At 43.4% G+C, this 13,665-nt stretch overlaps 1 protein-coding gene across 1 annotated transcript; it reads right to left on the bottom strand.

The window, feature by feature from the left end:
* Positions 1-207: 207 nt before the first annotated feature.
* Positions 208-12,220, bottom strand: LOC139661988 (casein kinase I). The gene is made up of 11 exons (XM_071540583.1): positions 12,070-12,220; positions 8,870-8,960; positions 8,512-8,622; positions 7,911-8,059; positions 6,898-7,126; positions 4,115-4,285; positions 3,748-3,896; positions 3,398-3,593; positions 3,100-3,239; positions 2,414-2,482; positions 208-2,310 (listed from the first exon to the last, which is right to left on the bottom strand). The coding sequence occupies exons 2-10, from the start codon at positions 8,943-8,945 to the stop codon at positions 2,450-2,452; spliced, it is 1,254 nt and encodes a 417-aa protein (XP_071396684.1). The 5' UTR covers positions 8,946-8,960; positions 12,070-12,220; the 3' UTR covers positions 208-2,310; positions 2,414-2,449.
* Between the last annotated feature and the right edge of the window lie 1,445 nt (positions 12,221-13,665).

Raw genomic sequence — 13,665 nt, 5'->3', positions numbered from 1 at the left:
GCCGTGGTCAACAAACCTTCACAAAAGAACTTCCACTTCACACCTCTGGACATCTTCATCTAGCCTATATAAAACATGTTTTTTTCCTCCGGTGGTACAACTATGATAGACTACCCAACCTTAAAAACCCATACAACTCTATGTAATCCTAATATATAAAAGGTATTGGCGACAGATCAGAGAAAAAGGCAAGCAAAAGTTGTGAGGAACTTTTTTTTTTTATTCATTTTTATTACTTCATAAAATATACACAAATACTGTTGTAAATAAAGTTAAAGTGTGTTAAAGAACTGTACAAGATATCAGTACACAATACATAAAGTGAATTCCCCATTACCCCAACCATTTCTAGTTGCCCTCCCCAACCCGACAGTTACAATGCCACTGGGTCATGTTGGCCTGTACAAAGGTCATAGCACACAGGTCATTGCCATTTACACATCCCCGCAATTGCATCAGTTTGTTTGTTTTTTTTCTTAATGACATCATCAAGGTTGCTGGAGGTTAAAAATCCAAAGCCCTCTTTTTCAACAGAAAACTCTGGTGGTGACATCAAACTATTAGCATCACATTTTTTTCTGAAGTAAGAAAGCCCTATGTCTTGTCCGAGGTTGGATAGTATGGACAAGACTTTGAAGCAGAGGACGAGAAGAGAAACAAAATGGCAGACAATGAAGTGCCGAGGACAGGTGATGAGCGAGCTGCTTCTAATAAGTTACAGGCAGGTTAAAGGAATAAGAAAAAGAGGAAACAAAAACACAGAACAAAGCCGTTTCAAATTCCACAGACAAAATACACAAAAAATTTAAACATAAATAGCAGGAAGAGGATAGAAAGATAAAAACAATATGCATAAAGACAAAATGAATCTTGTTTTCTTAGCTAGCAGGGGATTCTGTGAATTTGTCTCACACACACACACACAGACACACACACACACACACCAAGTTTGGAGACCCAGCTGGCAATGTAACAGTAGCCAAAGCCCATCCCACAATTTAGTAAGTTTAATAACGTCTAAAATTCTGAACCCAGCCCCGATTAATGTATTTAGTATGTATTTTTCTACTTTACACCTTAAAACAACCAACCACATTTTGGCTTTACACAGAAATAAAAAAATATTTACAGTGAAGTAAAAAAAAAAAAAAAAAAGGAAAAAAAAAATTTCATTTCAGTTGATGCCCCATCCCCCTCCTAGTCAACTATAACGGAGCCTACCCACTCCCTTCTGACCTCCAACAAAAGCATAAAAAAAAAAAAGAAAAAAAAAAAAAAAAGTGTGACATTAAGAACCATCATAAAAATTGCAGCCACGGTCGTCAGCCAAAACGGGTGGCTATGGTCTCTGGTCAAATACACTGAGAATTTCCTGAGGATGTTCCCTCAAGACTTGGGAGTGCGTCTTTGCAATATCTATGGTTATTCTTTGCCTCACCCACTCATATCACAACTGAAGAACACATAAGTCAAAACAGGCAACAGGGGAGGGGGTGGGGGTTCTAGGGTGGCTGAGCATTGAGGGCTAGCAGGTCAGTTAAGACATAGATAAAAGGCAATGGGCAAGCACCCATCGCTACTTCAACAAAACCATTGCACTACGACAGCTAAAACAATCACTTACTCGTCCTTTCTTTCCAACGTTACCTTTCTTCTTTTGTCCACTACCTCTCACCTACCCCTCTCCATTTCTCCATCTTTTAGCTGTGCCTCCTCTCATTAAAACAAGGAAGTCCGGAGCCAAACCTCGGAAAGGCCCGTTCAATTTAATTTCAATTTATGTATTCACCAAACAGGAGAGGAAACTCATAACTAGCCCCGTAATGATATATAAAAGACTGAACAGATGTGAGGTTTTTGCAGTGTAAAAAGAAACGGATCAATCTTTATTAAGCCCAAATCAAAATAGGAAGTCGACCTTTGACTAGGAACATGCGCGTGTGCCCCCCCGATACCTTCCACTTGGCTTCTTTAACGCCAACAGTTCTTCACATTTTGTCAGACAGGGTGTTGTGGGAATGTTTTGAGGGGGGCGGTTATGAGCGACCACGGGGTAACAATGAGGAGACGAGGGTGTAGCACTGGCATTCATTCGCTTTTTGTATTGTGGTGTGAGCCGGGGTCCAGCTATCATCAAAGGGTGGATGTGGGATACCGTCATGTACTTCCTTGGATCTTTTTAGGATTTGCTGTCCATTCTGAAAAGATCCATGTGTCCATTGGCAACCATCTTTTCATAAGACAAAGTTAAAAAAAAAAAAAAAAAAAAAAAGGAAAAAAGAACTGGAGCGATGAATATACCTTGCAGCCCTGCAACAACAAGTGGATTGTTAGATCATGAGTGATTCAGGGTTCAGGTGTGTGTGTGTGTGTACAGCAAGCATGTGTATTAATGAGTGAAAGCGGGCCTCACCTGTCGGTTTTCATGTGCATGCAGAGCCTGAGGATTCTACTTCCCCATGTGCTCAAATGGCATGCTGACCTGCAAACAGAAACAGAACAAAGACTCAGAGGAAGCAGCACCAACAGTCTAGCATCCTTATCTCTATCTCTCTCTCTCTCTCTCTCTCTCTCACACACACACACACACGACCCAGGATTTCTGAGTCAAGTGTGAAGTCAATTCACACACGGGAATGTGCCATTTCATTCACACCAGACCTGAGACAGACCCACATGTACTTCCTCAGTTATCACTATGGACTGTCATCCAATAACATGATGCACCTGACATTGTTCTGTGAACTCTAAGTTGATTTTATTAATTAATTCAAAGACAACTATAGACACTTCACAACTTTGACACCAAACTGAGCAGAGTTTGACCTCTGTCTCAACTATGATATTGCAGAGGGCCCTTGAAACAGCAACCTAAGCAGTCAAAGTGCACTGCTCCAAAGAACTAACTGTGTCATTAATTACTGACTTGAGAAGCTCTGATTCAAGCAACCGTCTATTTCATGTTCTGCTGTGTGTCAAGTGTTATGTTGGTGGATTGTTCCATTGTAACAGGACAGTGAACATTTTCCCAGTGTGCAAATCCTGGTCACCCAGCCCAGTGCAGGCATGGACCCAGTGTTTCTGTGAGGCTTTTCTTACCTGTGATGTGGAAATTCGGGACTGGTCGTGACGGGCTGTGAGGTCCGAAGACGACACGTTGGCAGGAGCCCCGCGGTGGAGCCGCATGCTCACCTTCCTCTCCCTCTCTGCACGCGATATCGCACGCGGTGACGTGTTCCCTACAAGAATGCATAAGAGTGCCACACTTATTTCAAGCATATATTCAGAAGAAAAGTCAAAGTCAGGCCATGATGGTGTGAAAGCAGAATATATTATTTTTACTCCTCAACTTTTATCTCGAGTGTTTCAGGCCAATGCAACGTAGCAGCCAACTCACCAGACTGCTGGACCCGTGAGGCAGGGTTAGAGATGGCCTGCTCCGGTCCGTTCCTCACTCTGTTGGCAGCTGGTGGGTTGGGCCCCGGGGGGAGGCCCCGTGCCGCAGACCCCCTGGGTGCTCCTCCGATCCGCTCGTCCCTGTCATCTCCCGTCCTCCTCTCCCGTTCGCCGTCCTCGGCTGTCCGGCTGGCACCCTGATAGATGAGACCGACCATATTAAAGCCATGTTCATTAACAAGAAGAATGTAACTTTTGTTTGAAAGTGAGATGTTTTTGAGAAGAGTTGAGCAGCAGCTAGGCATCAGACCAAACACACAATTAGCAACACCACAGGTAAAGTCAACTCACAAATTTGAGCATGTTCCAGTCAAAGACATAATCATAGGAGAAGCCCTGTCGGTGGAAAAGATTCCTGAAGAGCTGCCGCAGGTAAGAGTAGTCTGGCTTGTCGTCGAAACGCAGCGAGCGGCAGAAATTCAGGTATGTGGAGAACTCGGCTGCATGAGAAGTATGAAATGTGGAGAACTCGGCTGCATGAGAAGTATGAACAACAAGAACAGCAGTAATGAGAGAGGAGCAATTCAGGATACACACAACACTATCAGAAAGCACAATACCACAAATCATTGGGCTAGTGTGGACCTTTAACTTTTGTGATCACAAACAAAGCTTCCTTACAAATATACAAATATCCAGCCACAGTGACATCACTTACAGGGGTATCCTTTGCAAAGCACCTCGATGGGGGTGGACATTTTCTTCTCGCTGATTCGTTCATACTTCTGCCTCTTGGTGGCGGCCTTGAGGCCCTGCCAGGGCAGGGAGCCCAGGTTGAAGTACATGAGGACATAGCCCAGAGACTCCAGGTCGTCACGCCTGGACTGTTCTGTGGACACACAGAGAAAGAGAGAGAGAGAGACAGAGAGAGAGAGAGAGGGTTATTGATATCCTGATGTAATCTCAGAAACTGCTCTCTGCTCTTTTCACTTCTTTTGTAGCTGATAAGCTGTGAATGCAACAGTGGTGTGATTTTTGCAGTTTGTGGTTTCAGGTGGTGTCATTTTTTTCCATTTTTGTTATATCTTTGTACTGCTAACCTATATGTAGCCTTGGAGAAGCAAACACACTTTTTTGCCCATGGTAGAGGTGTGTGGGTTGCTCTACTTTTGATTCCTTATGCTGAATTCCTTAATTGATGCACCTAAGTAAACCCTGAGTTCTTATCACTACCACAGCCACAGCATCAAAGTCTTTTTGCTGCCCTTGTTATATCAGTTCTGTATTTACCAGATACAAGATAATCTAAGGTGCAAGAAGTAAGATTCTTAATGTTTGTGGGGCTCATACAGAGTTTTGGAACAAACTTTTAGAACCGTTTTGGATCTGCAAAAACAGTTTTGGAACAAAACCATCACCTGTGACTTCATTATTTCTGTCAATTGCAGGCCACCATAAACTGTGCCAGAGACCTGTCAATGTTGTTGCAATTCCTTGGTTGCCAATAGGTCGATAAAAGTCAGATTACTTAATGCCATGGATGTGATCCAAAACACAAAACAACAAGTATATCCCACCAGAAATGACTGGGAGTTAATGAAATAAAAAACTGAACAATAACGTCCCTGAAAAAGAAAGGGAGCTGACACTGCAGGACAGATAGTTTTTCAAGGAAAAACAATCACCAGGCTATAGGCTTTTTGTTATTGTTGTTAATTGCAAACAGGCAAAATTACTTTGAAAATTGCAGCTATATGTGCTTACAGAAAATAAAACTACAGTATGGCTTTTCAAAACAGCAAGAAAATGACATCGCAACTCCTAGCCATAACAGCCAATTCTGATTCACTTTTGGTCTATGCATGCTTTTGTGAAAAGGATTTACCAAGTGAGATATTTTAATTAATACATCATCTCTATAGACAGGATGAGGTTGCAATTCAAGGGGTTCCATTGTAGGGGATTTTGAGTCCATATCATCTGTGTTCCATCAATCTCTTTTTCATCTTTGTCACTCCAATGAATGATATATAACCATAACACATTGAAAATAAAAATTAACTTGCTGAGCCCAAAACTGTTAAGCCAATAGTCTGCAGTGAGATGGGGAGCTAATGGTTATCCATGTAAAGAATGCTCTGCAGAATGTCCATTACAGTACATTTAACTGGAATGACGGGTAAAAGCCAAAAACGACAGGACTGTTTTCCATCCCAGGCAGTTTTTTTCCCTTTCTCTCTCTCTCTCTCTCTCTCTCTCTCACAAGCCCTCCCTCACTTTCCCTCTATGATCTGATAGGGTGGGTATGAACAAAAAGACCGAAGCAAGGAGTCATGTCCAAAACGATACTGATTCACCAACAGGGAGTGGCGGTTTTGGGGGCCAATGAGGACAAATAGTTTCTGGAATATAAAGCTGGAACGGGGAGCTTCCTGAATGAAATAAGTTAGGCAGCAGTGAGTGCTATAGATTAAAGCCAACACTAAAATATTCAGGAAGCGTCATTAGGGTCTGAAACAGACGTTGAGGGGTTGTGTAAAGGGATGTGAGTGATATGAAACGCAGAGATTCCAAGGACAGCAGATGACGAGAAAATCTGTCACAACGTATGTTACACCTAAGGGCTACGGATGGGTGTCATGTGGAGGGGCAAATTATCTTACGCCAGCTCTGATGAGTCACGCTGAACGCGGTGTTCACAGAAAGCTGTCAAAGATGAGTGGGGGAGCGACCCTGATGGAGCACAAATTTGATTCCAACCAACTGCTCCGCCACATGACCAGGCTTGGGTATCGTTAACATTTTTGCTTCACTATTATCTATGGATAGAAATTAAGAGTGATTAAAAACTGCTGCAGGGCAAGAAGTCACGTTGCCATTTCATTTGTTTCCCCAAGTTGACACCATTGGACTTGTTTCTTTTGATAATGCATGTTACCATGACTGGACGAGGACGAGACAGCATTTTGATGAATCGCACCTAGCAGAAACTTTACTCAAGCAGTCAAAAAAACTGAACTGCTTCCAATTAACACCATGCTGGAGTTGCAAGTGTTTCATGAGATTGCTGGTACCCCCCCCCCCCCCCCCCCCCATCTTTTTTTTTTTTTACATAAATTGCATCTAGCTGTATTTGTGTCTGCTTTAGTGAAGTTTTAGTGAACTTTTGAAAGCACCAACCTCTCTGCCTTGATTCAAATGCACAGAAAGTAAACAGACACTTTAATAGGGGCCTGCTAGAGAGTGTCATTACGCTGGGCTACAACAGAAATACCTGAGAAGTAATATGTGAACAAATTAAAATAAATTTGACAGTCAAGGACTGATAGCAGTATGTCCAGGAGGATATCTGCGTTTCCGTTCTGACCAATCAGGAACCAGTATCCAATTTGGCACCGGTTCTAGTTAAAACAGGGTCACAGCAAAGGAACACAGGGACACTTTTCCCCACCTGTGTGTGCATCTACGTATGCGTGTACGTATACTGTATGTGTATCTTACCGATTCCCAGATGTGTGTTGATGGAGGCGTAGCGCGCGGTGCCCGTCAAGTTCTTGTTCTCCCTGTACGGGATGTGCTGGTGTGTGCGGGCATCGCGGTACTTCTTGGCCAGGCCAAAGTCGATGATGTACACCAGGTTGCCCTTCTTGCCCAGCCCCATCAGGAAGTTGTCTGGCTTCACGTCCCGGTGGATGAAATTCTTGGAGTGGATGTATTCGATACGACTAATCTGGAGGAAGGAGAGGAGAGGCGTGAGCACATGGTGTGCACCTTAGCCCACCAGGACACATCATCACAGCATTTTCCAACACTTTCACCGCTTGTGTCTTCTGAAAAAGCTTTAGACACTAGGCAGTAGTGAGTAAAATCTATTCATCAATACCTTGAGTAAACTAGGGCGTAAAGAAGGACATGGGAGGACAACAGGATATATGAAGACAGGACACAGGAAGGTGGTGACCACACAAGCTATAAGTGGAAAGTCAAACACCTATATAGCATACAGAGCAGGACTGACACAGCAACATGGACACAGGGAGAACTAAAGGTGAGATGAGCTGTGCTGTGCTACAGAGATCTGTGTGAAATGGAATATCTAGGCCAGCACAGTCCAAGTACAGGCCGGCGTTACAAAGTGCGCTGCTTGTACGAGGGTAGTGGAGTCCAATACATCCATATCTTTAATGGATCCTTGGTGGAATCGTATGTGATGTTTATATGAAGAGTGTGCACCAACAAACCAAAGTCAGTTACTCATGCATATGATGTAGTGAGCGCATAAATGTGATTCTGTCTCTATTCATGACAGCTACAAATAAAAAAAATACATTATAATCTCAGGAGAAACAATCCCACATCAATATGCGTTTATGGGGATAATTTGCACCATTTTCATGGATTAATTCTACTCTTAGAACATTCTTGACACAAGTGGGCTCTTCATTTTTGTTAGGCTTAACCCATGTCTATGAAACTGGCCCAGAATAAACAATATTCCTGGCTTCATAACATACCATCTGATCTGCCAGCAGCAGGACCGTTTTGAGGCTGAACTTCCGGGAGCAGAAGTTGAACAGGTCCTCCAGACTGGGACCAAGCAGCTCCATTACCATCACGTTGTAGTCTCCCTCTGCACCGCACCACTTTATCGACGGGATACCCACTGGGATAGACACAGATGCACACGGAGTCAGTGTAAAGGTTGTTCAACATTGGATGATCACAGCTGTTATCACTGGCATGCTTTACAGTTGTGTTTCACCTAACAAATTACTTGCCATGTGACAGGTTGTGTAAAAAATACCAAGATTCTTTTAACCCAATGCATTTCACATAAAGGTAACAATCAAGGCCTTGGAAATGCCCCATGTCATCTTTATTCACTTAAGGTGGACTTAAATCACAATATTTTAAACAGATGTAGCCCCAATTAGGCTGTCAGAGAGATATTTTGATCGTTAGTGTGCAAAATCCATTTAACGCATTTCTGGCAGGCTTAACAGGATATCCTAATATATAATACTTTTCTGGGACAGAAAATTTGGTATGGAATCTGTTGAAAAATCTTGCAGTGTGTGGGCATGCATACAGACCCGTCTCGTTTTCCCTCCTTACCTCCTCCCTGCATCATCTTGTAGAACTTGCTTTCGATGTGCAACTGTGGGTGTTTGGTCTTCACACATTCCAGCTTAATGGCTACTTCCTCACCAGTGGCAATGTTGGCACCTGAGGGGAGACGCACAGATACAAAGCACAGCTATAAGTGCCATGGCACTTATACCAGTACCAGACCAACGATGGGTGAATATGAAGGAAAATCAGGTTGAGTGCCCAAAGGAAGGGGGGGATTAGAGGTACAGTATGAAAAGGGAGACTGTCCAGAAACTAATGTGGAAAGAACCTTAATATTGGGCGAGCATGGAAATGAGGGTAAGACATGCAAAAACAGAAGGAAAGGCTGCGGCCCGCTTACCAAGGTAAATGTCTCCAAAGGAACCACTCCCTATCTTTCTCCCGAGCCGATACTTGTTCCCCACTCTCAGCTCCATGGTCGCGAGTCGTCACTGTGAACAGACAATACAATGATGATTAGAAGACAGCAAAGGACACTTGACACCATTCCAGTCAGCATGTCTGTGTTGCCCATCTCTTTCATCCAGCCACTAATCCTGTAACATTATAGGCTACTGGGCTACTGTACAAATGCAAACTCAACTGAATAACAAGACCACACATATTCTCTTGATTGTCTCAACTGGCCTAAGCGTGAATCTTTAGTCCGAGGGAAGATATCCACAGGAGTCAGTGAGTCAATTGCTCACATGATGATCGTCAATCCCAGGCAAACTCATGAATTGACCAAGTGTGTGTTTGTGTGAGTATGTAGCTTGAGCTGGGCTAGTTGATTAGCAACCAGCTCTCAGGATTCCAGCAACACATGATTAGATTTGTAGGGTAGCTGGGAGGGGGAAGTGGTTGTAGTGAGATCAGCAAAAGCAGGGAAGGGAAAGGAAAAGAAATACAGCAAAACGAGAGCCAGACAGAATGGCCACTTAGTCAGAAGAGGAGTGGACTAGAATCAACTGCAGCATGAGTAGTAGGACTTGGCAGACATGAGGGAGGGAAGTGGGTCTTCTGAGCCGAACTGCACGTGACGCTGGAGCAGGATCATCATTTATTTAGTACTCCCTCCACCACGCCACATTGTGCAGCCACTGCAAAGGCAAGACTCTGCTCTCCACTGTTCCGTGCTGGCACTGCAAGGGAGGGAAGGCGGGAGCAGCCGCGGAGCGCTAGCTGGCTGTATCTGTGTCAAGGCCCTCAAACGATTCTGTGCGATGAACTTCAGAGAGCAAAGTGCCGCGGAGGATGTATCAGAGCAAGGCATAATTTATGGAAAAGCTTTCCTTCCTCACTACCAACTTGGAAAGACTATGTAAGGAAACTGTGCCCTTTATAGCAAGAGGGGACCCTTGTTCCAAATGTAGCACTGCTGCATCATCACAAACCACCGTTGTATCAGTCAGGCTACGCCTCATCTAGCAGTCAAACTCTTGAAGTAGGCCTGGTGGCTCAAGTTCAGGAAAGAGTTGGTTATGGAGTTCTCAGTCATGTGCCATGATGACAATTCAACAACATCAACAGCGAGCCTATATACTAACTAGACCATATCATCTTTATTGACCCATGTGGTGCACTATGAATAGAGGCCTCCTTCCTCAACCCCTATATACTACCAAGTCTGACATGAAAGAGTCTCATGACTGCTCTGGGAGAGTTTGCAAAACAAAGCATTCTCAGACGACCTCAGTTTTGTGGCCACGCCAACTCAAGCAAGGAAAATAGTCATCAATCCTGCAGGACTAGTCCTCTGCATTTAGTGTGTTTCCAAGGGGACGAAAGACTCCTACATCTCAAAATAAACTATACGTTACTTCATGGTTCTCTTTTTAACCTACTACCAATAATCTAGACATGCTATCAAGCAGACCCACATGCTATTCCAAAACCACTTGAACAGCAGTGACTAAAGGGGACATTCAGTGACATACTATCAGCCTGGAATATCCGTTTCGCATTGAGGTTGGTTGGTTAAAGGATTCAAACCCTCAACAACTAGCATTGCACTGCCCCCGTTTCAAGTGACGACATTAACTGACCCAACACGTAATATATAGGCTCTCAACCTCCCAGTCAGCTCGAGCTGATGAGAAGACAGACAGCCAGTGCAGATGTGATGGAGGCAGATGGATTAGGGTTAATAAAGGGTTAGGTTTCATTACACCAAGAGGGTGTCTCATGTGCTGCAGCCAGGGACCCGATTTAGGGAGCAACATTAATCAAGAGGCTATACACTAAGCACCACTGATTAATTGCTTGGTACAGAACAGTGACACATCGCTTTATACAGCACACTGCTCGGGTATATGTTTGGGAGTGTGCGCATGTGTGTGCATATGATAGGCAGACTATAAAATATTGTCATGACCAGCATTTAAAGATTTAAATCAAAAAGATCTGCTAGGGAGGACTTGCTATTATAGGAAGAGGTGTTGTAGAAATTTAGCAGCAGTGTAAAGAATGGGAGATTCATTGATGTTTCAAAGATAGCCAATGAAATATGAAGCCAGATCTCAATTTTGGGAAGAGAGACAACTGGAATTAGCCTACCACACTGCACTGGAAACAGCATCAAGTGCTATTATGGTAGTATTCTCACGCAAGGCAGTGGATTGGTTTACAGGCTAAATATCTGCTGGGCAGTGGTATAGTAGCGGTTGTGGAGGTGGGTGTACTACTGTGGACCTACCAGCTGTATGTCATGGTAATCAGGCTGATAGGCATTTTCCATATCCCCCACCAAGTGAGAGGTTGCTTTGTAAACCTGTCTATACCGTCAAACAGGCCTACTGTGGGGCCAGTAACCTACATGGAAGTGACAAAATACTTCCTCTTTAAAGAAAAAAAACTGTCAGAAACCCAAAGCAAGAGGATTTCACAATCACATGAAAAGCAACACTAAGCACTGCTACACCTCTCACGCTCAAGCATCCATCTCACTCCAAAATCAACTTAAGTGTGTTACGACTACAGACCCCGCACTAATTGCATGCATGAGGATAAATAAACCTGACATGCAAAACATTTCCTTCTGCTTTTTGAAAGAATAGATGCTAGGTTACGTCTCTCAAGGCAGTTCTAACAATTTGACGGGAGAAGAGTCAGTTGTGATTACACGGGCAGAGCTACGCTACATCATCACACTTTATGAAATTAACTAAAAAGCAAGACAATTAGACATTCGTTTGCACAATTTAAAGAAGCTTGCCAGGGCTTTGCTATAGTAACAATACCAGCCGTACGTTAGCTAACGTTAGGTATTAGCTGCTGAGAGTAGGCTAGTGGAAATAACTGAACCTCGGTCCGAAGCAGCACACCATTTAAAACAAATACTTTAGAAATTCAAGTACGGTATAAAATGCGTATATTGCACTGTGCTACATTTTGTATTCATACTTGTAACCGCACCCTTGTACTGGGTTAGCCTGTGTAGATAGCCATCTCTACTCGCCCCCTCCCCCTCTCCTATAGCCGTGTATACGAGTCTCGGATTCGGCCGAATCAGGCCCTCTTTCCCCCCTGGTTTCCCCGGTTCCCCGGTCCACTACCCACCCGATATTGGGTTTATCCGAGAGCTGGTACGGTGGAGGTACTGATCCGATGGTTGTCAGTCGGACAGGGGCCTGGGCAGCGAAGGATGGGAGCGGATTCTGGCGGCTCTCATACCCCAATTCTTTGCTCTTGCGTCGGCTACACTCCCTGTTGATAGTCCCTGAGAAGCTTCAGTACGAACGGCCGTTCTCTACCAGAATCTGTCTCCCCCTCTCGTTACTTAACAACGCACCGTTGACAACATCGATGATGTCATTCACAGGATGTCAGCGCACAGGCATTAAAGAAAAACATCACATTTTCTTTATTGCAGAGTGTATGTATAATACTTAGTTGATCCATTTCATTATTATTATTATTATTATTGGAACTTATGTCGTTGTTAATGTCGCATTGCCATGGTTGCTATTAGTGAATGTTATTTGTTGTGCTAGCTTTGGCAATAGTTATTTTTGAATATCATGTCCATGAGGCCCCTTTGAATTGGAGAAAATTCTAAAAACATGACAAAATTGGATGGTAATGAAAACACTACAGAATTGCATAGTGATAAATTATACATTGATAGATAAAAATAATAACATGTCATTCTTAACTAGAGAAAGTGTAAGAATGTTTTGAGAACTGCTTCATCATTTTTATACACTAACAGACCAGTGTAAAAGCCTTGCATTCATTACTTCACAGTCAGTCATAATTGTGCTGGTACAGGCCAGACATGCAGACTATGCAATCTCACTTTACCATCACTTAGGTGGCTGGCTGTAGAGACCTACATCTTTTACCTGTGTGTTAACAATATAAGGCCAAAGACAGCTGGGACTATCTATGTCCTACAGACTGTAATTCTGTGTGGTGGGCTCAAGCTGCTTAACAACAGCCTGTGTGATCCATCTGAGAATGATCCTGCCATAACCTATTAGGGAATCCTTCAACATAGGCTCTTCAACTCTGAGCATGCAGTTATTGGTCTAACCTGTCAATAGGCTGCAATTATATGCACTTAACATGTTAAGCACATGTAATTGTATCAGAGAAGGTAAATCATTTCATACAGTAAGCAGTGGCCTAGGCCTATAGGATGAGGTGGTTGGTAAATAGGATTGGTTTGGATGGTAATGAGAGGGAGACAGATGGACATGCAGGCTTATGTTTCTCTGTGTGTGTGGTCCTGTGACTGTCTATAAGCAACATGTAGTCCCTTCCCTCAGTGTCATTTTTTCATTGTGCTCATCACCTTAACATCCACAAAGCATGGTTTCTCATAATCAGCAAAACTCTCCATCCATTGTCAAACTTCTGCACTGACAGACCACATGGACCCATCACAAGGATTGGCTGCTGTGAATGTTCTTTTGACTGACTTTATACAATGTTGAATTGTTTGCATATAGAGGATACTGTTATACTGTCAAGTCACTTGGAGATCTTGAAAGGTGTTTACAGGAACAGACAGGCAGCCATTTCTAAACAGGACTGGCTTAACATGGAAAGTGCTCCATGTGGAAAAACCCCAAGCACTGTGTTTGTGTTACAAAGATAGAAACCCAAATGCACACAAAAAAGCCCTCTCAGAAATGACCACAGGACAAATTT

Source organism: Centroberyx affinis, unplaced genomic scaffold, assembly GCF_046629955.1.
Source record: "Centroberyx affinis isolate AG114_WGS23_722 - 3 ecotype Tasmania unplaced genomic scaffold, CSIRO-AGI_Caff_v1 ptg003690l_1, whole genome shotgun sequence".
Taxonomy (NCBI): domain Eukaryota; kingdom Metazoa; phylum Chordata; class Actinopteri; order Beryciformes; family Berycidae; genus Centroberyx; species Centroberyx affinis.
This window is presented reverse-complemented; position numbering and strand designations above follow the sequence as displayed.